At 45.2% G+C, this 24,890-nt stretch overlaps 1 protein-coding gene across 1 annotated transcript in view; it reads right to left on the bottom strand.

Annotated features, from left to right (window-relative positions):
• Positions 1-3,891: 3,891 nt before the first annotated feature.
• The window catches only part of arid5b (AT-rich interaction domain 5B), a gene marked incomplete at its 5' end in the record, with an annotated part of 69,482 nt that continues 48,483 nt past the window's right edge, over positions 3,892-24,890 (bottom strand). The window contains 3 exons of the mRNA XM_083686931.1: positions 3,892-8,496; positions 13,387-13,624; positions 24,631-24,728. Of these exons, the coding sequence (XP_083543057.1) occupies positions 6,133-8,496; positions 13,387-13,624; positions 24,631-24,728 (2,700 nt within the window). The 3' untranslated portion in view covers positions 3,892-6,132. The remainder of the gene's footprint in view (positions 8,497-13,386; positions 13,625-24,630; positions 24,729-24,890) is intronic.

The raw sequence follows: 24,890 nt of genomic DNA, 5'->3' as shown, positions 1-24,890 counted from the left end.
TGATTCATTTCTGAAGAAGTGAAAGAGTGAAAAAACAGTAAATGTTCAAAGGAAAAAAACAAACATGTTTTTGATTAAAAAGTTTCCATGTCTTTTGAATTTTCCCTTTATGGAATTAATCAGCTTGTTCAAATCTAATTTGGGCGAATAATACATCAGGCACTTCCTCTGGAGTTGTTTTTCCTGGCCTGAGGTTTTCCTGTGGTTCTCCAGAGTCAATACTTAGAGAATGCCTTCATCGCCAAAAAGCCTGTTCAGTTGAAAACACAGTCCCCGCTTTCAGCCTGGGCGAAAAGAACTAATTGGAAGGCAATGCTCGCGCCAACCAGATGAAAACAACATGGGCATCGCTACCATTTGGCGGGCACCGCATTGTGGTTTTACATCAATGACAATATCAGTGCATCACTGTTACCCTGTGTATACTGTTTCACTCTACTGTACATCTTCAGAACATGAGTGAAAAGAATGTTTTGTGGTGGCAGGAGACAAGAATAGAATCGCTTCCAGTGTTGTGTACAGATTGTTAGATTGTTAAGAGTGCAGCTGTCTAGAGATGAGAACTTCCAACCAGCAGCTGTGTGCAATTGGAAAAATGGCAAAGAACGAATCAAACCACAGCAAACGGCCACCGCTTACACATTTACACAAGTGGCAAAACACCCAGGCGTAACCATGTTGAGAGACAGAGACTGCAATACTACTGTAGATGGGGAGGGATCTTGTGACCCTCCCCCATGCAATATTTGCAGATTTAAACTTAATTTCCTGCAATTCTACACAGTTTTTCTATGACTCATCATGACGAAGAGTTGCAATGGGAAAACATCCCTCTGGGACCTCATCAAGGTTGAGTCACTGAGCAATAAGCTCCTCCAGAACACTCAGCATATACCAATACTGTGTGTGTGTTGCAAGTGCAGGGGGTTGAAAGGTTTTACAGGAATAGAGGAAATATAATTTCCTGTATTTATGTGACTTCTTTGAGATGAAATAACCCTTGACCAATTGAGCTGTGGGGGGACGACCTCCCTGTCTCTTATGCAAAACATTACTCCAAAAATGCAATGACAGAAAGCTTAGCGACGAACAGTAGATACAGTATGAGTTGACATCATTATTAATGGAAACCTAAGGATGAGTTTGTGTTCACTGAGCACGTAGACTACGGGACCCATGGCAGAGGAAGAGCAATGCTTACGTGTTTTGCGTTCTGTGAGAGTGCCTAATGGAAAAGGACAAAGAGAGAGAGAGAGAGAGAGAGAAAGAGAGAGCACCATTTCAAATGTTCACACACATAAACACCTTGGCAGACCAGGCCAAGTCTGAGATCACTGATGGGCTGCACATGGGGATACATGACCAGGCTAACAGAGGGGTTTCATCTAAGACGTTTGGCTGTTTTAGAGTCGTTCCACCCAACATCCTAGCCTCCCCTCTGACCCTACCTGGTCCAATCAGCCCTAGAATGACTTCATAGGCTAATAGAACATCTCTGCCTGTTTTTTTGGATGTGTTTCTTCTTGTACTCTGTCCTTGCCAGAGGGTTGTTCTCCACTGCCAGGAATGTCTCAGTAATGATAATTTCCATGCTGAGCCAGCAGGGGGCAGCCTCCTACAACTCTCCACTTCTCATAGCTGCCGTAGGCAGTGCAGCACAGAGGGAGTGTGATTATTCTTCTGGTTTAACATTCCATTCATACAAAACTCCCTGCTTGGTTGCTGTGTGCTAGCTTGCCCTTTTTAAAAATAAAAAATAAAAAATAAGCAAATGGGTTGAGGTTGATTTGGGGATGGGGTGGGGGGGTGGGGTGGGGGCTGCCTCGTCTGTCTTCAAAGGAGAGGGAGCAGGGGCTTGCTGCTACTGCTGCGTATATATCGCTCAGATGTGCTCCAGTTTAAAAATACCTCATTTCCGTTTTAGTGGTTCTGCAAAAACAGAGTATTATGTTACTGTTGTCAGGGCTGATAAGCAGAACAATCGCTGTGGCACTTGTGAAACAGAGGACAGGATCACAGGCTCGCTCAAGGTTGTTTTTTTGCGCTCCCTCTCGCTCGGATTCAATGAATCATTTCAAATGCATTTTCAGGTCAATAGATTTTTTTCAGGGTTGCTAGGCTTTTTGCAGTCAGATTGTGAGCTCATCTCTATAGGAAAATACAGTATTTGTAGGTAGTTTATATACGGTATACAGTAATAGGCACATCATCTTCATTAAAGGATTAAAAAGAAAATGTACTTTTCCCCCCCAAGCTGGGTTAGTCATACATTAACTCTTCTGCCACATTACTCATCTTTGAGATGATGACATTTTACTAATTCATAAGTATGAGATACACAGCAGACATTTTAATATAACGCTGACTGATCTCATGAATAAAACCATGTCTCTAAAGACAACTCTGGAAACAACTTGTGACGGAGAAGGAACATCTATTATTTCCACAGAGTGCAGTGGAGGCACACATTCATAATGATCATGTTGAAAAGAAAGGAAACAGCGATTGGTGTCAGAAACAGAGTCAATCATAGTGTGACCCTCTTCACTTAAGAGAACCACCATATGTCTCATTTAACCACAGACGACTAGAGGGCATGTTTTATTATCACTTGTATGTTGTCTTCTGAGTGTACTTTGCATACTTGCCTACTTTTAGCGGTTTCACTCTGTACTCATTTCAAACTAGGCCACTGTCACTTTGGTGCACAATAGGAAACCACAGTGCATTGATGTCATCAATGATAGCTGTTGTACAAAACAGGCATACGTCCAACTGTTTGAATGTCACTGAATGTGTCTAAAAGCTATAAATATGTGGATAATTAAGTCGTGCTGTGACAAAACGTTGATTCATCTGCCAGAAGAGACAAACAACTAAAGCAGAGGGAATATTTCAGCAGCCAGTTAAAAATAATTACAATTTCTCATGATGCATTCAAGTGTTGCTGTTTACATTTGTCTGTGAAGTAGTAACCACTTCAAATATTTAGGCAAAGTCATATTTAGATACGTAAATTCCCTCTTGTACTGTAGCAGCACACAAATACGTCGTCAAATAGATGAAGTTAATACACAGTGGATCATAGAGTAGAAAAGACCAGCTACTGGATGCGATTGGAAACTGAATGGAACTTCAGCATTAAAAGCATCTGTAAGATGGAGACAAAACATCAAACAAGGAAACTAAGGGAGAATAACAGGCTCTGTACTCATTACTGTATAGTGGTATCCAAAACCCAACAGTAAGTTCACCCAACAACTCCGCAAGAGTGGTTTTACCAGAGTTCCAGTACCTCAAACTACCACACTTACTTATATTACACAAATCCACACAATAAAATAACAAAGGCTTAAGATTGACTGCTGGGGCGTCGTTTTACAGACAGATAGAAACAAAAAAAGACGCTATGGACTCGTAACATGTTTTCATTTCGAAAGCCTGAACAGTGGTGGGCTGAATGGTATCCCCTATGTGCAGCTGGCTGTGACAATCTTCCACTGAAAGAGGTCCTTTAAGTGCTCCTGACAAACATTCTAATTATGGGGGCCAAGAAATTCCCAGCGCTCATTACAATTATAATGAACATGGTAAACTGGACCAGATGTGTCCTATAGCACAGGGCTCTGTGGAGCGGCAGGCGTGGACCGTACAGTATCCAGACAGTGCTGCTGAATTTCTCTGTTTATGTGGCTGCACTGTAAAAACATAGTGTATAAGCCTTGGAACACAGAAAGCGGTATTTATGATAAGTGGTCCATGTGGAACATGGCTATATTTTTCAGAAAATACATCTCAGATTGACAGTAAATCGCCATAGGTTTTGAGCGTGGGTAAGAATTAACATGATTTGGGTGAATCTATTATCCTAAAAGAAAAAAAAAACACACGATGAAGGCACAACAATGGCAAATCCGACTCTATTCATATCAGTTTACTATTCATGAGATAATGTGGAAAGAATTTGAACACATAAACAATATTTTTGGAGACCATAGCAAATGCAATGCAAAATTGGACAGGACTGCAGCCGTTTCTTCTGTTATAAAACAGTTTATTACTCATTTAAAAAAATGTTACATAGCAACCTTGAGTGTTACTCCAAACACTGTTGGAGCAAATAAGGTATATATCCCAAACGTAAGTTCTGTTCTCCAACACTAAGAAGAAGTTCATTACTCCTGGAAAGAGTTGCTTTCAAAATGTCTAAGGGCTCTACTCAATCAAAACTGGTGTCCTAATTTTCTAAAAACAACATTCTTCCCGCAAGAAGCATATTATTATAATTATCAAATGAATTTCCTATTTGTTTCACACAGTAAATAATGTTTTGTTGATTACATGGGCTTTTCTGCTACTGTAGGTCAAGAAGAATGTTGTGTTTGACTGCAAAACACGGATACCTGTTTTGATTGAATAAGGCCTAAAGTTTTTCTCCAAATTGTGCAAATGAAAGATACAGTACACTAACTGTGATGACAGCCATTTTTTTTCGTGTCAAACTTTCAGCTTCATTTCAGAGAAAAGAAAACAATTTCGATTGATTGCTGTCATCGCAGAGTCCTCTTTAAAATGTCAGACAGATTCAGAGCCCAGCTGTCCTCTTGCTGAGAGTCTGTAAGGACTTGGTTTGTGTGCTTAACTAAGTGCTCCTACGTCTTTAATATTTGTCCGGCTGTCTTTGACTGTGGCGTAGCTCCTGAAATACGTCCTCTGAGTAAAAATGGATCACAAATGAACACCTGCCGAAAAAAAGAAGTCAGTTTCTAACTCCAAAGTAGTCCTTGACATTGCACCTCCTCCTCCCAACTGTGACGACCCGGACACACTCATCTGCAGTTCAGAGCAGTCAGAAGTTACAGTAGCCAGTGAATATGATACAAAGTGTTGTAATAATAATTTTTGTTTTTGTATGTACAAGCACCTCGGTCCTACATTTAACAAAAGCCAGCTAACTGTGTGTGCGTGTGTGTGTGTGTGTGTGTGTGTGTGTGCATGAGTGTCTGTCTGTGTGTGTGCATGCATCTGTTTATGCGTGTGTGTGTGTGTGTGTGCATGCGTGCGTGCGCCTGTGTGTGTATGTGTGCGTGCATGTGTGCGTGTGTGTGTGTGTGTGTTTGTGTGTGAAGCTCCTGGGGAGGTCAGCAAATGGTGATGAGAGACACATGTGAAACCTACTTCACATTTTATCACTGAAGTTGAAGATTCCTTCGAGGGAAAGATAGCAGTTCTTCTTATTTACATGTAACTATAGAACACACTGCAATGTACAGGTCCATTGTGGTTTCATTAATAAAAGCTGCATTCAACATCTTACTATCAACCCCTGTAGGCTTGAAATATGGATACGCTAACTACCACACGTAAAAAAACTAAAACAAATGCACATAAGAATTCATATAAAAAGGATATTTTTCTCTAACAGTAAAACGTTATAACAGTTGTTCACCATACAGTGCCTGTATGTGTCGCTCCATCATAGTGTTCCAACTAGACCAGTCCACAATTGATTGAAAATTGCACTGTTGCATTGCATTGATTTGTCACACAACTCCTTTCATCTTTTGGACACCCAGCAGTATGAGCTCCTGTCCTCTCTGATGAGGATATCATCCCCAGACCGGACCAGACCAGACCAGTACCAGTACCAGTACCAGTACCAGTACCAGTACCAGACCAGACCAGACCAGTACCAGTACCAGTACCAGTACCAGACCAGACCAGACCAGACCAGTACCAGTACCAGTACCAGTACCAGGCCAGGCCAGACCAGACCAGACCAGACCAGACCAGACCAGGCCGGACCAGACCAGGACAGGCAGGGCCAGACAAGGCCAGGCCAGGCCAGACCAGATCAGACAGTACAGTATGGCAACTACTATAACAAAAAGACACAATCAGCTCCAGGTTGGACCATGTTCAAACAAATGTGCAAATCGTAAATGTAAGTGGCAAAAAAAAAAAAAAAAAAAAAAAGACAAAGATTGTTCCCCATATTCAAGCATTCGGTCCATGGTCTCCGTATACAATAGTGTCACCATGCTTGCTAGGTGGAAATGTATCACTGTATCATTGTCATCAGTGTAGTGGAATCATCGGATGTTCTACCTTTGTCTGAAACGGGGGGCTAAGTTAGGAGAGTTTGGTGCTAGGGTGTACCGAGGAGAGCTGGGGTGGGCTGAAGGCAGGCTGGGGGTTGAGGGCCGACATGGGGTACAGTCCGTGATGTAGGAGGTCCCCGTACGACGCCCCCATCGGATGGCGGTACAGGTGGTGGGCGGGGCTGCTGGCTGCCTGGGCCGCCATGAGCTGTCTCTGCATCATGAAGGAGTGGATGGCGAAGGGGGCGGGCACCATCTGGGACAGCACCGCCTGGCTCTTTAAGTACTGCAGGGGGTGGTGGGCGTAGCCGGGGGGGGCGTGGCCATGGTGGTGGGTGGCGGCCCCCAGGCTGTCGCACATGTCCTGTACCTGAGATACGAAGGCGCCTGGGTAGAGTCCGTGGAAGAGGGGCGCCGTGTGGAGCGGCGAGAACTTGTGTGCCGTGTCCATGAAGCCGTTGATGTGCACGGTGTGGACGGCGTGGAGTGGCTCGGGCGGCCTCAGGGCCTCGGGCCCGCCCTCCAGCTCGGGAGAAACTGTCCGGACTTTGCCCCCCTGCGGAGCGCCGTCCTTGGGCGTGGAGGAGGAGGAGGAGGAGGAAGAGGAGGAGTGCATGGGCGTGACGGCGCGGATCTTCCTCTCCGGCGGTCCGCTCTCCAGCTCCTCCAGGCTCCTCTTGAGTGGCCGGGCAGTGCAGACGTTGTGCAGGCCGGTCTTGGTGCCCAGGATGGGGGGTCTGGTGATGTCCTCAATCTTGTAGCCAAGCCCAGCGGTGTCCTCCCCTCCTCTGCCATTGAGGGTCTTCTCCAACGTCCTAGGATGGGGGTCCACAACCTGCTTGGGGGTAGACATAGTCATGGGGGGGACGCGGCACGCCCTGGGGTGGGGGTGGTGGTACTCCATACTGGAGCTGTGGTTGTTGGGATAGTGGGGGGCGGCCGTCACCTCCTGCTGCATGATGGGATGCGGGAGGCCACAAAGGGAGGGAGTCGAGGAGGAGGAGGGGGGAGTTTTGTTGGTGTGAGTGTGAGGCAAGGACTTGGGGAGGCTTAAGTCCGTGGGCTGGTCCTCTGTGGTCCTTTCGCTAGAAGGGGTGGATGCCATCTTGTCCTGTTGGCTCATGCGGGCGCAGTAGCCCAAGGCCACGACGGGGTCTGCTGGGTGTTTGGTGGGGGGGAACCCCACCTCGCAGTCTCTGGGGAAGGCCTCTCGGCTCAGGTACTTGGTGAGGTGCTCCTGGCCCAGGTGCTGCTCTGTCTGCCGGTAGAGGCTGTGGAGGTGGGGCGAGGAGTAGAAGTCGCTGAGGAAGCTGGGGGTCTGGCCAGGCCGGGGCATCTCCGGGGGGACCTTCTCCATGCAGTGGTGGGGGTGGTGGTGGTCTGTCCTCATGAGGTAGGGCTCCCCACCTGGAGGGTTGGGCTGGGGCTGGGGCTGGGGGTGAGGATGATGGGGTTGAGGGTGGAGTATGGGGTGGGGGTGATGGTGGGGGTGGTGGTGCTGGGCCATCTCACAGGGATAACTTCCCTTCCCTGGTCCACACATGTCCCTCTGCAGGCCTTCCTCCTCAGTGGGGCTGCAGGGGGGCCTGAAACTCTGGGAGTGATGGATCACAGACGGACGTTTGATCATCGCCGCGTCCCCGTTGGAGCCCTGACACCCCAGGGAGGATGCGATTGGCTGTCCTGCCGGCTCCTCTGCCCTGCAGTTGGCCAGGCTGGTGTTGATGAGGGGCGGCGGCGAGCCGAAGGCGTAGTGATTGGGGAGGGTGATCCCTCCGCTGACCTGAGACAGCAGCTTCTTCTTGGCCAGTGGGGACATGATGCCGGGGTGGACCCGGGGGTAGAGTAAGGGAGTGTAGCCCGAGCAGGACTCCTCTTTCCCGGGGAGCTCGGCTCTGTCTGTGGGGGTCTCTGGAGCTGTTGGGGACTGGAGGGGTCTTTGCTTCAGTGTTGGTAGCACCATACCTACATGGCTCTGAGGCTCCTCCAGCCTCGACTGGTCCACCTGAACCAAGGTACACAAGCCATCATACACCGGCTGCTCCCTCTGCCATTGGTCCTGTGGAGGTGGGTGGGAGTGATTGGGCAGCATGGGAGTGACCAGAGGGAATACATCGTCGTCCTCTTCGAGCGGCGAGTGGGTCTCTAGAGGCTGCTGGTGGAGCTTGTTCTCCCAATGAGGCCCACGGTGCAATTCCGTCTCCAGGCCACAGCTGCTCCTGGCCTCCTCCTCCTCCTTCACAGTCAGCTGGAGCTCCTCTTCCTCCTCCTCCTCCTCCTCCTCCTCCTCCTCTCCGGCGCTCTTCACCTCCCTGTCTGTCTGTAGAGGCTGGGGCTGCTGGGACTTCCCCTGGGCTATATCCTCCTGCAGCCTCTCCTCCTCGTCCTCCGACTCCTAGAAGACACACAGCAGGGTCAGTTAACAATGAGTAGGAATAACATAGGGCTGGTTAAGAATGGTACTATTGGTAATAATTATCAATATAGCTGCAAGCAATGATGACCCGGGGTCCAGCGTTTTCTTTCAAATATAACACCTTTACTTTATAAGTCATTTATTATTGTATTAGTCATAACATTTGGTTTAGGCACAGCACCACCCACAACCGGATCTGTGAAGTAGCAGTGCCTGTATTCAAACCCGGGCCATCTTGGGTCCGCAAGTATTCCTCGACGAGGGCACTAAACATCACCTAGTGGAGAGTATGGGGTAGTGCTGGGCAATATGGCTTAAAATTCATATTCCGATATTTTCTGACATTTGGGCGATACACGATATATATCTTGATATTCTGTATGTATTTCCTTATAGCCTGTATGAGGCTCGACATAATGTTCAAATACACTTCTTATACAAAGTTTTGCCTAACAACGTAGATAAGTGAAGCAAGCACACTGTAGAAACTCCCACTTTCTATGAAAGTAAATACAGTTACATTTATGTACAATTAACAGAAACCAAAACCAAAAAGAAATTCTGCTCCAAGATCGCACATCGTTTTGAAATCGTTTTTGTGCACAGATGTTCTATTCTCTGCTATTCTTCTCAGTAGTGTGCTGCGCTCCTCTGAAACGTGAATTGTCGGGTGGCGTGTGGCCCTGGCTCGAGTAGCCTATGTCTTTATCGTTATCTTATCGTTAAAAGATATTTGATGATTATAATTAGTAGGGGCTCAAAAACCATTCATGTTTATATTCATGTATATATGAATGGCAGAATGTATGCTTCCTGTATTGCCATCATATGAACTTGGGCTGAGATGTAATCTCCTGACCTACTGTGGAATTGTTACACCAAGTTTTGTGAAAATCAGAGAGTGGCAGAGATGAGATTCAAACCGTGGCTGCCATGGGTCAGCATGTATTATCAGACAAAAGCAGTAAGCCATCATGCTCACCACAGGATATGGTTGTGGCTCGAGAACCATGGAAGAGAAAACATAAATGTATGAAGAGCAGAATATATGCCTTCTATATTACTATCATAGGAATATTTTACATTTGGGCTCAGTTGTGAACTCCTGGCATACCATGTCATTGTTTTACATGTTTTGTAAACATTCTTAACCATTTTGTATTTTAAAAGACTTGTTGTCAGGCCACGCCCCCCTTGACTTCATTTGCTCACGGTGTCCATGCCGTTGAAGACATATATTCAATTGTTGTAACTATTAAAGACCATAGATGCTGTACACCAAGTTTCGAAGTACTCGGTTCAGTGGTCCAGGAGGAGTTAAATATGTTTTCACAAATGTACAGGTCATCAGTCCCTGAGGCAGAGATGTTCTTCTGGTGGAGAGGAACCTCTGTACGAGACTTAATCAAATGACGAGGCGTGGCTGAGCTTTTCAAGTGAAATGTTGTGTATAGCGCCACCGTTTGGTCAAGTGGTACAATGTTCTACCAGATGTATTTGGCAGATTTTGACAGATGTATTGGGCAGTATTTGGGCTCAGTAGGTCTTACCATTTCAGAGCTACCGTATAGCTCTCAAGAAATGGGAAAAAGAATAAACGTAATAATAATAACCCTAACAATAATAAAAGGTTCCAGCCTCTTTGGGGCTTTGACACCTAATGACACATTTAGTTGGTAAAGTGCTTTTCACTTGCATTTCAAGAGCCATTACACAGAAAAGGGAAAAAAGATAATAAAATAAAATAACAGGGAAATTCCCTAATAATAGATAAATAAAAAAGTCAATAATGCTGAAAGGAGGTTGTGTAATCAGGGGTCAAAGTTAGCTCATGGACAATGTGTATAAGTATTGTGTATTGTACAGTATATATCAACACATGGGGTAAATACAGTACTCATTTATCGTTACATACACACAACCAGTCCCCCTCCATACATAAAGCTAATGAAATATATCCATCGACAGGACAGGGGCCATTCAAGATGTCAAGCTCAGCAGAAATTGGACTCGTGGGGGAGGGGTGGGGTGGGATGTGGGGGCTGGAATAATTCCTGGAGAAATAAAGGTCCAATAAACCCGGAGCTCCATTTCCAAATGGCCGACATCAAAGCAGATCACTGGAGCAGACGTAGAATTTGTGTTCATCATAGATGGCTGACAGATGACCCGGCATGCTGAGCACGCTGGGAGATAAGCTGGCGGCTTAGCGTCGCCACTACAATGCTCGCCACTTCGGTTTGTTCCCCCTCCTTCTCAAATACGGAGAAAACAACCAAACCAGATAAAAGGCGATGTGGGGTTGCGTAATAAAAAAGCCTGCTGGACCAGTTCTCTCATTGTGCAGCTGCAACAAATCATTCCTCAAATCCCAGGAAAGAGCCTCTTCAAGCAGACAATGCTACATGCCGTGGCAGAGGCATTGAAGGCAGCACATCTTCCTTAGCCCAATGAGGCAGGGAGATGAGCATCATGCTGCTGTGAACATTAAAGTCAATCCTCAAGTGTGTTTAGTCTACAGAAACAAGCACCTACTCTGAAGACTTGGGACGATTAGCAGACAACGACAACAGTCAAAACCATTTACTTATACATTATTGCTGAGGGAATAGCCAATAGAAATACATCATATTATTGGAATTATATATATATATATATATATACATATATATACATATATATGTGCATGGAATATAAATGAATAGTATATCAAATATGGAGACTTGCAGATGTTTCATCTGATGTGGCATACTATATACAGCAGCTTCTGTCTTTCCCTTTACTTAAATAGGGAACAACAAAATTCCAGTTTGATTAAAGACATTCCCCTCAAATTAATAATATTCCACACTGCATACATGGTATTCTATCATCCCCTTGTAAGTGTGCAGATCAGATGGTCTGTCTGCGTGGTAACAGTGCTGGTGAGAACATCCCCTTCAGCTGTGGCCATTGTACTGGCCGTGACCTTTGGGGTCATAGGGGTCTTGGCTGGAGGGGGCTGTGGACTGACAGGTCCATTCAGGCTGGTTGACGCTCCTGCTAACTTGCAGGAATACACACACACACACGCACACACACACACACACACACACACACACACACACACACACACACACACACACACACACACACACACACACAGGCGTGCACGCACATGCACACACACACACACACACACACACACACACACACACACACACACACACACACACACACATACGTCCTGGGGGGTGTTAGGGGGACTACAAACTAAGGCCCTGTTTGAATACTCCTTAAAGGAATCACTGCTCTGACATGACTTAATTGGTGAAAGCAATGAAGAGAAAAGCAATTCAATTATATCAGATCAATGTTTACAAGGAAAGGAGAAATGAAGGATGTATTTGAAGTGTTCAACCAGAGCCAAAGACTACAGCAGTAACAGGTTGTGACTCTTGGCTTCCAGCGATCCGTGGCATGAATCACTCAAGAGGCTCCATTGTCTTCAGTTCTGCGTAATGAGAGAATTAACTCTGCTAACAATGTCCCGATTCTTAAAAAGAAAACACACTCCCGCCAGGAGAAATTGCTGGAACTTAGCTGACATTTACCCTCTGACATAAGAATTTTAATCTTTCCAAATTTCCACCCCCAAATGAAACCTATAATCTTGGTTAAGTGTTTTTTTTTTTTTGCTCCCTTTTTTTCTCTCCCTTTTTTTCTTTTTTTTTTCTAATATCAGCGTCTTTTCCATTTCCATTTTCATTTTCTTTACCCTTGTAAAATGAACAATCAATTATCTGGAGAGGGGGCTTTCAAATTACAGAACATACCAGACAGATGAGCTAGGCATGCCAGTGGAAAAACGAGTCAGCCTTTCCAACAGCCCCCCTTTGTTTCCACGCTGCGCCCTATCATTCAGTTCCTGCATCGCCGAAATGAATATGTACCGTGTTAGCTGCTGTGAAATGTGTCTAAAATTGACACTTTAAGAGAGAAATTCAAACGGCCCCTTTCATCTTCCACTGTAATCATTTGGTTATTCATGTGAAAATAATAACTCAATTTTCATTCCCTCGCAGGGGTGAGCAAGCAGCAGCAGAAAAGACAGCTCTCCCTCTTTTTTTTTTTTTTTTTCATATTTACGCTTAACTGGAGAGACATTTGCAAATCACCATGGATTTATTGGCTTTTGGGGATAAAAATAAGCCTGTGGTTTATATAAGAACTAAAATATGGCATCCATTCGCTCTGGCACATAATGGCCAATCGGATCCGATAGTGGGGTATTTCCACAGAAACCGCCAGTTGGTTCTGTTCTACGACAGAATAAACCTTGTCTGTAATAACACGTCTGTTTGTTCTGTTCTACGACAGAATAAACCGTGTCTGTAATAACACATCTGCCATCGTACATTTACAGTACCGTACAGTACTCTGTCTTGGCTCAGAGAGGAGAACTGGAGGGTAGGCTCCGAGCACGAGCAGAGTATATTTTAGCCCAAACAATTCACTGAGAGAGAGAGAGAGAGAGAGAGAGGAGCACACTGTATCTGAAACAGTCTGACCGTGAAAAATAGCCCTGAGCCACTGAGGCAAGAGAAATACCATTGGCTTTACCACGCAGTAGCGCAGTGGTCAGAGAGCGAGAGAGAAAGAGTCACCGTTTCGGCTCAAATAATTATGTCAAAACCAGCTGCTTGTGACAGGCAGCTACTCTAGCAGGGCGCCTTGACAGCTTATTTGTTAAATGGATAAAGGCAGGCCCGGTCTAAAGTGGCCTGTCATGTTGTTTTTTTTTTTCTCCTTTCTTTGAAACAGAGAGAGAGTGTGTTGCTTTTGTGCAGAGCTGCCCGGAGGAGGTGAAGGAGAGAAGAAGTGACTGACCGTTGAGGGTTCGAGGCCTTTAACGGAGGAGCACTCCTTTTCACTCGGCAACAGCAGGGGGTTCTGCTCCTCTTTGGGGCGCTTCACTGCGGTGGTCACCTTTGTCTTGGGGGATCCTTCCTGGGCGCCCCCGCCAGACCCCCCGCCACCCGCCCCGGCTTCCTGTTTGCGGTGTTTGGCCGGGGGGAGGGGCTTATCCTCCTCTCCTTTAGTGAACCTCTCATAGGGTAGGATGAGCCTAGGGGAGGGGCAGAGAGAGAGACAGGTGAGAGGGAGGGTAGAGAGAGAGACAGGGGAGGATAAAGAGAGAGACAGGGGAGGATAGAGTGAGACAGGGGAGGATAGAGTGAGACAGGGGAGGATAGAGAGAGACAGGGGAGAATAGAGAGAGACAGGGGAGGATAGAGAGAGACAGGGGAGGATAGAGAGAGACAGGGATGGATAGAGAGAGACAGGGATGGATAGAGAGAGACAGGGAAGGGCAGGGCAGTGGGGGAGTTTCCCGAAAGCATTAAAATAAAAAAATAAAAAAATCGAGGTTAACAAAAGGTTATCTTTTTTTAATTTTTTTATATAGCTTCTGAGAAACTCACCACATCATTGTACAGTCATTAAACTATTCCGGGATGAGGGAAGTGATCAAAACAAAACACATTTCCACACACACATCTGATGATCTGCAGCTGATACGGAACAGAGAGGAAAATATTTGATAATGATCTCTAGTTTCCACACCCTGTGGGCTGCAACTGGTAATCACCACAACATTCAATGATTTGAATGGCTTGCATTGTCCTTATTGTTTGTATTGCTCAATTACATATATAGTAAGTAAGAAACAGTGAACAGCACACACAATCACACCCAGTTACACACACTCACGCACGCACGGGGGTGGGGGGTAATACACTTGATTCTTATTAAAAAAAAGCATTTCTGTTCCCAGCAGCTGATGACATGAGACCACACCACTCCCCCTAGTACACCGCTACACTGACAAACATTAACATCAGCTCTCTCCAAAAGGGTACGCCCCCTAGTGGCCAGCCGGAGCGGCAGCAGCGTGAAAAACCACAGGTCCGTACACCGTGAGATAACTCAACCCAGTTACGCCATTCTGTTTTCAACGCTCATTGTGTTCGGTACCGTTAATTAAACACAGCAAGCTATTTCTCGCCGCTATCTTGTTTTCCGTACGCGTCTTTTCCCGATGAGGGCCTCTGATACAGAGCCGGTAATTGGCGAGAGAGAGAGAGAAGTAGACATAGGAGAGAGGATATATACATACTGTAGCTCTGTAATCACACTTTCTGCTCCGGCGGGTTTGAAGTTTTTATAATGTGGCTCTCTGTGTGATTAATGAGTCACAGAGGAGGAACGGGCGGAGGCCCGCGGAATTATAAATATCCACACTGCGGCGGCGGGCGGCGGGCGGCGGGCAGCCGTAATCAAAACACATTTCACATTTCACACATATCGCTATTCGGGAAACGGGAATGGAGCATAACTCACGGGGCTGATGCGCTAAATATGACAGACATGTTCGTCTTAATTATTTGGATCCCTGCTTTTTTTTGGGGGGGGGGGGACAGAACACTCATTCCTCCTCTCATCTTCGCTTCTTTTCTTTCCCAAGTGTGCTGAGATCAGAGGGGCCATCCACAAAAGAATTAATTTCCGCTATTTTTCCCCGACCCTTGTGTTTACTCAACATTGAGATATTTCCCCGGTCTCTCTCCCTCCCTCCCCTTCCCTCTCTCCCCCCCCCCCTCTCTCTCTCCCTCTCCCCCCCTCTCTCTCCCCCCCCCCTCTCTCTCCCTCCCTCTCTTCCTCTCTCCCTCCCTCCCTCAAAGACAGCAGTGGTGAGCCGGCCGTCCGGGGCACTGAGCATGCTCAGACGCAGCCTGTGCAGGGAGGCATGCATAAGAGAGAGCGAGAGCGAGAGAGAGAGAGAGAGAGCTATGCTGGCTGGGATTTGGCGTCCGGCCAATGGTGGAGCTAAGCAGCAAGTCCAGAGGGAACATTCATCTTCAGATCCCATTACCAGAAGAGTTTAAACATGTTACAGCTGCTAAAACTGGAAAACACTCTCTCTCTCTCTCTCTCCTTTTCTCTCTCTCTTTCGCGCACGCTGCACAACGGCGCAGCTCAAATCAAAATAGCGGGCTGCTGCCAAATACCTGATTCCCACTGTAATGTTTCACTCTGTGTTTATATAATAGAGGCGTAGTGTAATAATGCGCACAATGACTTGTCTTGTTCTGGGCTGTAATCCCCCTGCAATCTTCATGGGTCTGGAGCTGGATGGGTGTTACTCAGCACCCACTCCAACATTACACCCCCCGGGAGACCCCTCTGGGTTTATGTAGGTATTATTTTTATTATTATTATTATCATTCGCCTGCCTTTTTAGTCTATTTTAAATGGCACAATATTACAATGCCCCCCCCCCCCCAGCCAGTAATTTGCATCAGATGTTGCAGCTAGTTACATTTGTGTATTTTGCTTGTGTATGAGTGCTAATAAATTGCCTATCCATCAAGGTGAGGACGGTTCAAGAGAACATCACGAAAACACTCTCTCATTCTCCAGCATATTTGTATGGACACAACAGGCAACTGCTCCCTTCCTCTTTAATCCAATGATAATAATAAGAGCTGCAAGAAAATCTTCTGTTAACAAATTAGCTAGTGGCGGATTTTCCCTTGGTGGAAAAGAAATGCCTTCAAGAGTTCAAGAGGGTCTGTGAGATTTGAATTTCTATTATTTTTCATTGAGCTCAGCAGCTGGCTGATAGACAGCAGCAGTAGAACTAACATTTCATACAGCTGGCCAAAGGCCCTGTGCCAAGAACAGGAAATCTGCAATTAAATGTTCCTTTATGAAAGAGAGGGACAGAGAGAGAGAGAGAGAGAAAGAGAGAGAGAAAGAGAGGAAAAAGTCACAAGAAAAAAGGGCCATTAGCTGGGCAAGCCTTCATTCTCTCACAATATAAATAAATAACAAATAAATTAGCCCTTTGATTGCCAGGAATGGTCATCTTTTGTTACAAATGGAAGGGGGTAGAACGCATTTCACTGGGAAATGAACCAAAAACGACATGATGGTCTTTAATGTGAACTCGCTCTGGGGAGAACCCCCCCCCCCCCAACACAAAAAATGACTTAAGTACCCATACGATGTGATCCGTTTACCAGCCTACTCCCGTGGACGGAGAAACAGCCAGGGCGATCCCACAGGACGCGCGTCTGATTTCCCCCCCTCAGCTCCGCTGTCAGCCGCTGACACCGTCTCCAAAGTGACTGATTATATCTCGGAACACAAATTTAACCTAACACTGACACTGTGAGCCGTAGAGCCAGAGCAATTTGGGGGAGGGGGGGGTGACGACACGCTGAGAGGAGTCCCTCGCCATCAGCCTCCGCTCCGCTCGTCACTCACTACAAATCTCTCCACAGCGTCGATCGAAGAAGAAGAAAGAAAGAAAAAAAACTCGCTCCCTCCAGCCCGTCAAAGTTAACTCTCTGTAATTAAGTCCCCTCTTTCAATGAAAACAGAGGATCGAGCTCATAGGATGGCAGCGAACGAATTCCGGGTAAATCGAGATACTAAATAAGAGGTCTAAAAAAAATGACCTGGCCACAGCTGAAAAGCCATCTGTGATCACAACCTCAGCTCTCAGAGTTATTTCAAAGTCCTCTATTTGGACGTACTGACCGGGGTTCATTTTTAGGCCAGATAAACATGCCGCGGCGCTATTGGCTGTGCTCAGGTGTTTGGCCGTGCCCGTATTGGCCACCTGCAGCGGGAAGCTGCCGGGAGCGCAGGATGGGAGCGCTTATTTAAACAAGTCTTGGTTTCTCACCGACGCGTTCGCCCTGTGCTGGTTCAGCTGCACCTGTGATTTCAGACAACATGGCCTCCTGGCCTGTGCCATCCTAAATAGTCAGGGGGGGTCGGGGGCAAACAAAAAACACAGAGACCTCAATAACGGGGGTCAAGATCTGACTATAGGGTCTCATTTTCACAGTAGTTGGGGGGGGTTGTAGATTCTAGGACAGTCCCCACTGCACAGAGGCACAGGTGGCAGAGAAATGGAGCAACAGCGATTGTTTTGGGGGAGAGATGAGGTGGGGTTAAGGTAGAAGAGCCTTTTCTGAGCCAATGGGGCATTAGTGGGTCAGAGATCACTGACGATGCTCATCCAATGGAAACCGAGCAGACATGCCAAATATCCAATCATCAGTCACCAGAACAGACTATTTGAGGTCAATCAACCAATCGCATACTGCATGTCAGCACAATCAGACAACAAGTTCATACAGTATTCCCTCAATTCTGAAAGAACTGGCAGTGAAACACTAGTCTGACAAAATGTAATAAAACATATGACCAGCAAGTGATTAATAGGCCTACTGACTGCTTCAAGCAATAAATGTTTAGTTTAGTTTTTTTTTTATCATCAATGTTTTTAGTGCTGATAGATATGGGCGTGTCCCAAACAGAGATGGCTTTCGTCACAGAGTAAAGCCTGAAGGGTAATGTGGTATATGTTGTATCCTGTGGTTTTCTCCTTGCCAAATAATCCCCTCCTCGCATCTCCACTGGGAGCGCCGTTGAGGGATTAATAATAAGATTGTTGCACCATCTCTGTCCTTGCTGCTCTTTCCCATCCCGGTTCTTACGTAACACTCATTTCCATAATAAGCAATTCAGAAACACAGGAGCTTTTCAAAAACAATCCGATTTTAAAGCAGACAATAATTACACAAAGAGCAGCATTTATCTCCAGCCGAGCCTCTGTTTGTACAGCGCAGTCCTTGCCTAGAGGGAAATATTCCAAGCCGAAAATACTACAGCAGCTTCCAAGACGATTAGGGATATACAGGTGTTCACACGAGGCCCAGAGTGCAATAACAGTGAATACCCATGAACTCATGTAATACAAAGAAGAGTCGGCGTGAATGATTAACAGGAAATGGTTTGCTGTTGAAGTCGCGAGTGCTCTCAGCGTGAGGGGGAGGGGTGGGGGTGGCTGGGGGGAGCAGTTAAAAAACGCCATTGAAAAGAGCTTGGAAATATGGAACAACATTTCACAATATTCTTTTGAAGTGGTGAGCGGCGCAGGGCGGTAAAAGGGGAGCCGGCCCCCGGGTTAACGGGGGCTTCCCGCTGCGGGGGCTGGGGAACGGTGACATGGTGACGGCCCATTGACCCGTGCGCCCACCATTCTTTATGAACTCACAATTTATCTCTCAAACCACAAGCACACTGCCACTCGTGCTAGGGAAAGGGGGGGGGCGAGGGGGGGGGCAGGGGGGAGTGTTTACTGGCCTGTCAACTGTAACACAGCCTGTTCACAGGGGGTTTATTAAAAAGCCAACTGCTACTTAAAGGGATAGTCCACTCTTAAATCAAAGTATGTCAGATGTTTTTTTTTTTTTATACCTTTGAGATCTGAAAGCATCTGACAACCTTTCATGAGGAGTCAATAGTGAGTCAATGTCCAATACCATGGTTGTGTAGATCCAGCAGTATGCCAGTATGCCTTAACCTATGAATGAGTATTCATATTATTCATATCCTATGAATCATTTCCCATTCTTTTGGATTTTAGGCATATGTTGTGACATATGTTGTGTTTCATCTCGAAATGAGACCATGAAAACATCTGTACAAGTATAATTTTGGAGTTGACTGTGCTTTTTAAAGAGTTAGTCAGAGTTGATGTTTTAAATTAAACTGCTGGCATAAAACCCCCTTATCTATGTGTAATGTTTTGCTTTGTTTTTGTCCCTGAAAAACCACTTGCAAATAGCTGTGCATATTTATATATGCACAGCTAATTGCAATATATCTATACATATTTACACATTAAATAAGCCTATAAGCTTACATTTGAGGAATAATATCTACTCAATTGACAGTTGCTACAGTAACAGTAAAAAATCATCACACTCACCATAAATCCCTGCATAAAACACAAGCAAAATGTTATGATAAATACATTATTCATATCATTCATAGGAAACATGTTACATCAAACAGAATGTGAATTATTAACACAATACCATTATGCAATCATATTTTTAGTTACAGCAATTATTTTACTATTTCCAGTGCTTGGTAACATGGCAGTTTGTCAGTGTAGTAGGCCTAATTCATTCTAATAGTCTAATGGCCCTCTTTTAATAAAAGTGCAGTTCTGATTCTCTATCACAAGATGGCATACTGCCCACCACAGAGCATATCCACACCAGGAAGTCAACATTGCCATACAAATGATTACAATCTCTGTTAAAAAGCTATTTTTAGCACGGCCCTCTTAAATCTCCGTATGTATACATATCAACTGAGTGTCAAGGGGAATGTTTTACGTGTAATATCGCACAATAATTGCAGATCATGGAATAGTTGTTGCCCCTCCACAATTCTTATTCAATTCTGAGCCGTTCAGTGAGACATGCTCAGGATAAAACATTAAAAGCACGTTAAACAAGTAATATGGAAGAGACCCAAGTTCACTTTTGGAGCGAGTTTGGGTTTGACAGAGTTGCCTCTTTAATGACGGGGTTCTGGTAAAACGCTGCTCTCTGACTGTAAATTACAGCTGTATGCGGCCGCACTCCGAGAGGAACACGACTAGAGGGCAGTTGGGCAGGTTTTCTAAATGCTAAATGAACGTTAAGCAAACAACTGGATGCCTGTTATTGGGGGTATAATGGAGACTGCAGCTGAGCCGGGCCCCGTGGGGCGATCTGCCGCAGCCCAGCCAGGAGCCAAACCAAAAACCAGCACTTTAATTATCACTCCTGTTAACAGATGAGATGAACTCCTGTGTACACACATTAAAACAATCCAGCCGACTTCTAAAACCAGCATAACTATCCTCTGCTTAAGTCAATGATGAATTAATAAATGGAGTTGGAAGAGAGCAGGGAGGGAGGGAGGGAGGGAGGGAGAGAGAGAGGGAGAGCAGTTGTTATGGTGAGGGAGAGGGAAGGAGGGAGGGAGGGAGGGAGAAGAAAAACAAAAACAGACATTGTTCAATAATGCTTTGCTAGTCCCCCTAAAAGGTTTTGTCAAGAAGTCGACCCTTGAACTAATCCTGATTCCAGTTTAAAGAGCGTTGTGAGGGAATGCCGAGGCGGGCCTTTTGTCATGCTGAGGCTTTTAGACCTGAAATTACCTCATTCTTTCCAGAGGGCGAAAATCCATTAACTTTCAACAGCCCAACTTGAATTATTAAAAGTGTTGAATAATATGTAATGAGCTCTGTGTTCTTGTGCACAGTATGTCCTATGAAATGCTCCGTGCACAATTTTTATTGGAGGAATTTACTTTCTAATTCAGTCTAAATGAGAGCCAAATTCCTCTGTAATGATTTTAAAGACATTAAATTAAAGGGCCTCTGCCTTCACACCAAGTGCCCTCAGAACATTTCTATTCCTCTGCATCCCAATACAAACACAAGCCTGTTTTTGCCCCCCCCCCCCCGAACATCCCCCAGTCATAAAGCATACATAAGCCTTTAGTGAAAACCAAATGACATCAATACAGAGGTTTCTAACAGGGAGGGAAAAAAAGCTTTGCAGCAACAAAAAAAAACTAAGCCCTGAAAAGAGCTGCTAATCTGCAAATGAGAAACAAGCAGGAAACCCAAGGATGAGGTAGAATTGAAAATGCACCCGAGAAAGCAAAACCAGCTAACCTTCATAAATGCTAAACACAGGACAGTTACACATCCTTATGGCTTACGAATGAAGTAATCTATTACTGCCAACACAAGTAAAACATTACTGGACATATTGATGTAACTGAGTTACAGCTGCACATATACTGGTTGGTAATGACTGGTGAGGTACAGCAAGTAGTAAGTCTTCAGCAGTACCTTGAAGCAGTATCATAACGAGTGAAGCATCTCCATCCACCATCTTTAACACATCCCCCAGCCTGCTTTTGTAGCAAGGCGCCATTGTCTTGTTAAAGAATGAAAGTGATAGCATCTTACTGTACCGGGGACAAATGAGCCTGTAAATTTGAAATGCAAATTGCGATGATAAACTAATTAGATCAATCAGGAATCCAATTATGTTTTTGTCATCTCTGAACGCCCACGATGTCAGCCAGCGAAAGCTGCCTCCACTATCTAACTCCATCATCCGCATACAGGAACTGACAACTGATAAAGCACAAGTTTGTGAGAAAACAAAATGACAAATAACCGCACTCTCTGATCAGTAAATAACAGCAATAATCGGATGACATTTAAGTGGAGGCTTAAAACATGATAACAAGAGATTAGAGAATAATACAGGCTGCCTTCCTTAATGACACCACTGGTTATTAGCGCATGCATGCATATTTTCCATTGTGTTTACTGCGGACAAGCGATTTCAAAATAAGGTCTTAATCTCTCTGGGGGGGAGAAACAGCTGATGCAAACCTCTGTGGAGAACCAGCGCCAGATCATTAAAATATACTAATAGAAGATGCTGCATTAAAACCTGTCACAGCTACTCTGGGCTCAAGGATGTGCTCTATGAAGCGTGGCTTGTTTGAATTTAGAGCAAACATTAATTCTGCAGAGGGGGAATTCAGAAAAATCTATAAAGTGTTGGAGAGGAATTGATGTGTCTCTTTTCCCTCTCTCTCTCTCTCTCTCTCTCTCTCTCTCTCTCTCTCTCTCTCTCTCTTTAGAAATGCAATATTAGTGTTGTAGATGTATTTGACAGAGCCTACTGAGTTTACAGTTGGTCAGTTCTAATATTCGGTATAGTATAATCTTTGTTTATGTAATGCATGTACAGTACTGCAATATCATAAAAGGAGGTGGATACATCTGACTTTACTGGCCTTAGTACTGAAGAGGTTAATGGTATTAAGTGCACTGTGGAAAAATATATAAGATATAAGTCGTCTTGTGAGGCAGACACTAAGTTGCTTGATCAGGTCTGGGCAAATCTTATCTGCTGAGCGCCACTCAGAAGCGTAACATTTCTGGGACAAAGATGTCTCACTAGGAAGTAAGGGATTTAAAGAAGTAACAGTCTCCTGATTGATCAGTGCAACTGACCTATATAATTAAACCACAGCAGTAGGGAACGGGGAGGGGAGGGGAGGGGGGGGGGGGGAGTAAGGGAGGGGAAGAGCGCTTTCAGCCTCTTTCAAGGTTATTGATGTCATTTTTTATGACCTAATTTGTAGGGTTTTTTTGGGCATCGCTGATTGCTAATCTCTGTTAACCAGTTAAATAAATATCACAAGAAGCTGTTAAGAGTGTGGTGTTCAGATTGCAGTGGATGTTAAATATTGATTTCTTTTGCCTTCATGGGGGGGGGGGCAGTCTTGATAATTGCTCACGTTTTCTTGTTCAATTTATGGTTGGTGTATTGTGTAAGCTGATTTATGCTCACGTTGGAGCTATTTAAAAGAACACTCTTTTTTACACAGTCAAAAATCAGATAAAAAACCCCCACGAAAACGACAGAATGAACGACTGAAACAGTCGCCTTCAAAGAAGTGGCGGATGTTTTACAGAGAAGTTTTAAAGGAGGTTTGGTTTACCCTTTTTGTGAAAGGGGAAGAAGAAAAAAAAGAAAAAAAAAAACTAAAACAAAGCAAGATCAAGGGGTGCGGAGCTTCACAGAGGCTGAGGTCCTCCTCGTAAAAGAAACAGCCCTAAACATCTACATTCCCATCGGAGCTCTGGAGCGTTCTGGCTAGAGCTGGTGGCGGAAGAGCTGATGAAAAGCCACTTCATTGCATTTCGCGTCCTCACTGAAGGGGCTCAGAGGGGGACAATAGTCCCCCAGCCATACAGGGGGGAAACACAAGAAGCGGTGAGGGACTGACCCCGCCATAATACGGTGTCTCGTCACCGCCAAGCCGGCCTTCCGACCGCGACCAGAGGGGAAGAATAGCTTCATTTGCTCAGCAAATTAATTAAATTAATGACTCTTAGAGCTGTGAACGCATCATCAGCACATCTACCGGACCTTTTGATGAAGGGGGTTCCATCCAGGGTTTTGGCAGCCTATGATTCGCTGCACAGGGATATTATTGGTTTGTATTGATTCTGGGCAAACAATATGGACCTGGAGGCCAGTTGAGCTGAAGACACACATGTACAGAAACACACACACACACGCACACACACAGTAGACATGGCTGTGTGTTCACATTCTGACCGGCCTGCCCCCCCCCCCCCCAACTCTCTCGTCACCCACTCACTGGGCCAAACAGGAATAAGTGCCTTGTGACACATTCTAAAAGGTCACATTAGGTTGTTTTTCAAACAATAGGAAAATGCTTTCCTTTGCCACAAGATCTTTGACTGTATGCAGTGATCCATGTAAAAGTGTTATTGAATGTAGTGCAATATTGACAGACAGACAGACAGACAGACAGACAGACAGACAGACAGACACACACACACACACACACACACACACACACACACACACTTTGTTTCTCTTTCAGCCCCTCTCTCTTTCTACTGCATGTTTGTGTTGTACTGTAGATTCCCAGTAATTCCTGTGTCAATATGTAAATGTCCAAAGTAAACATGATTTCCTGATAGAGCTACTATTCTCTTGTCATGTCAGTTACAGAGAACACTACAAGTACCCTCGCCTGCATCTCTTCAGTGAGCTCACCGACGCACTGACAACCCATTCCCTATTAAGACATTCACGATGAAAGAGCAGAGCAAGAGATAACAAGGAAACATGACCTATTTATTTAAATATGCACAACATGAAAAATATCCTATGCCTGTGTTCTGTCATGAGTCAAATCCTGCATTGCAATCCGTTTGGAATGTATTGTTGTATTTTCCAGTGGAAGTAGTGAATGTACGAGGATTAGGGTTCCATGCTGGAGCACAACAGGTTCAGCATCAGAATGGATAACACTTTATGTAGAGGTGACTAGATTATATCAAGTTACAATAACGTAACACCTTTAACTGCCAAACAATTCCGGAACACTCACCACCTAGAGTGCCAAGTGTTTTATGTGGCGCTTACCTAGCAACAACACTTTGATTGGCTACAAAAGGAAGCATCATCGTTGATGCACTTTCGGTGAATAAAGTCACCCTTGTGGCACTCTAGAACGTTGACAATTTGGGCGACTTTATTCACACTCTGCACTCTAAAGGAGGGAGTTAATGACAGTACACCTGTCTCAGGCTAGCCAGACTGTGAGAGGGGTGGTGATGGAAGCGGGGCTGTGCTGTACCTTTCGTAGTGTCTACGTGTGCAAGTAGCAGCGCTCGTGCTTCCTGGGTTGCCTCCCAGCTCATCGTATACATTTTTCCATTGTCGGCGGGCGGTGATCTGGCAGGAGAGAGGGACATTAGGGTTATAGGCCTCACCAGAAAACAACCAACAGCACATTTAACCCTAACCCATTTCAGCTAAATGACATATATATATACATTTACATGACACATGTGCATACTTTACACAGAGTATACATCATAGTACATTATTACATTT

The sequence above is a fragment of the Argentina silus genome (assembly GCF_951799395.1).
Source record: "Argentina silus genome assembly, chromosome: 16".
Lineage (NCBI taxonomy): Eukaryota > Metazoa > Chordata > Actinopteri > Argentiniformes > Argentinidae > Argentina > Argentina silus.
The sequence above is the reverse complement of the archived record's forward strand: the minus strand, read 5'-3'. Positions and strand labels throughout refer to the sequence as shown.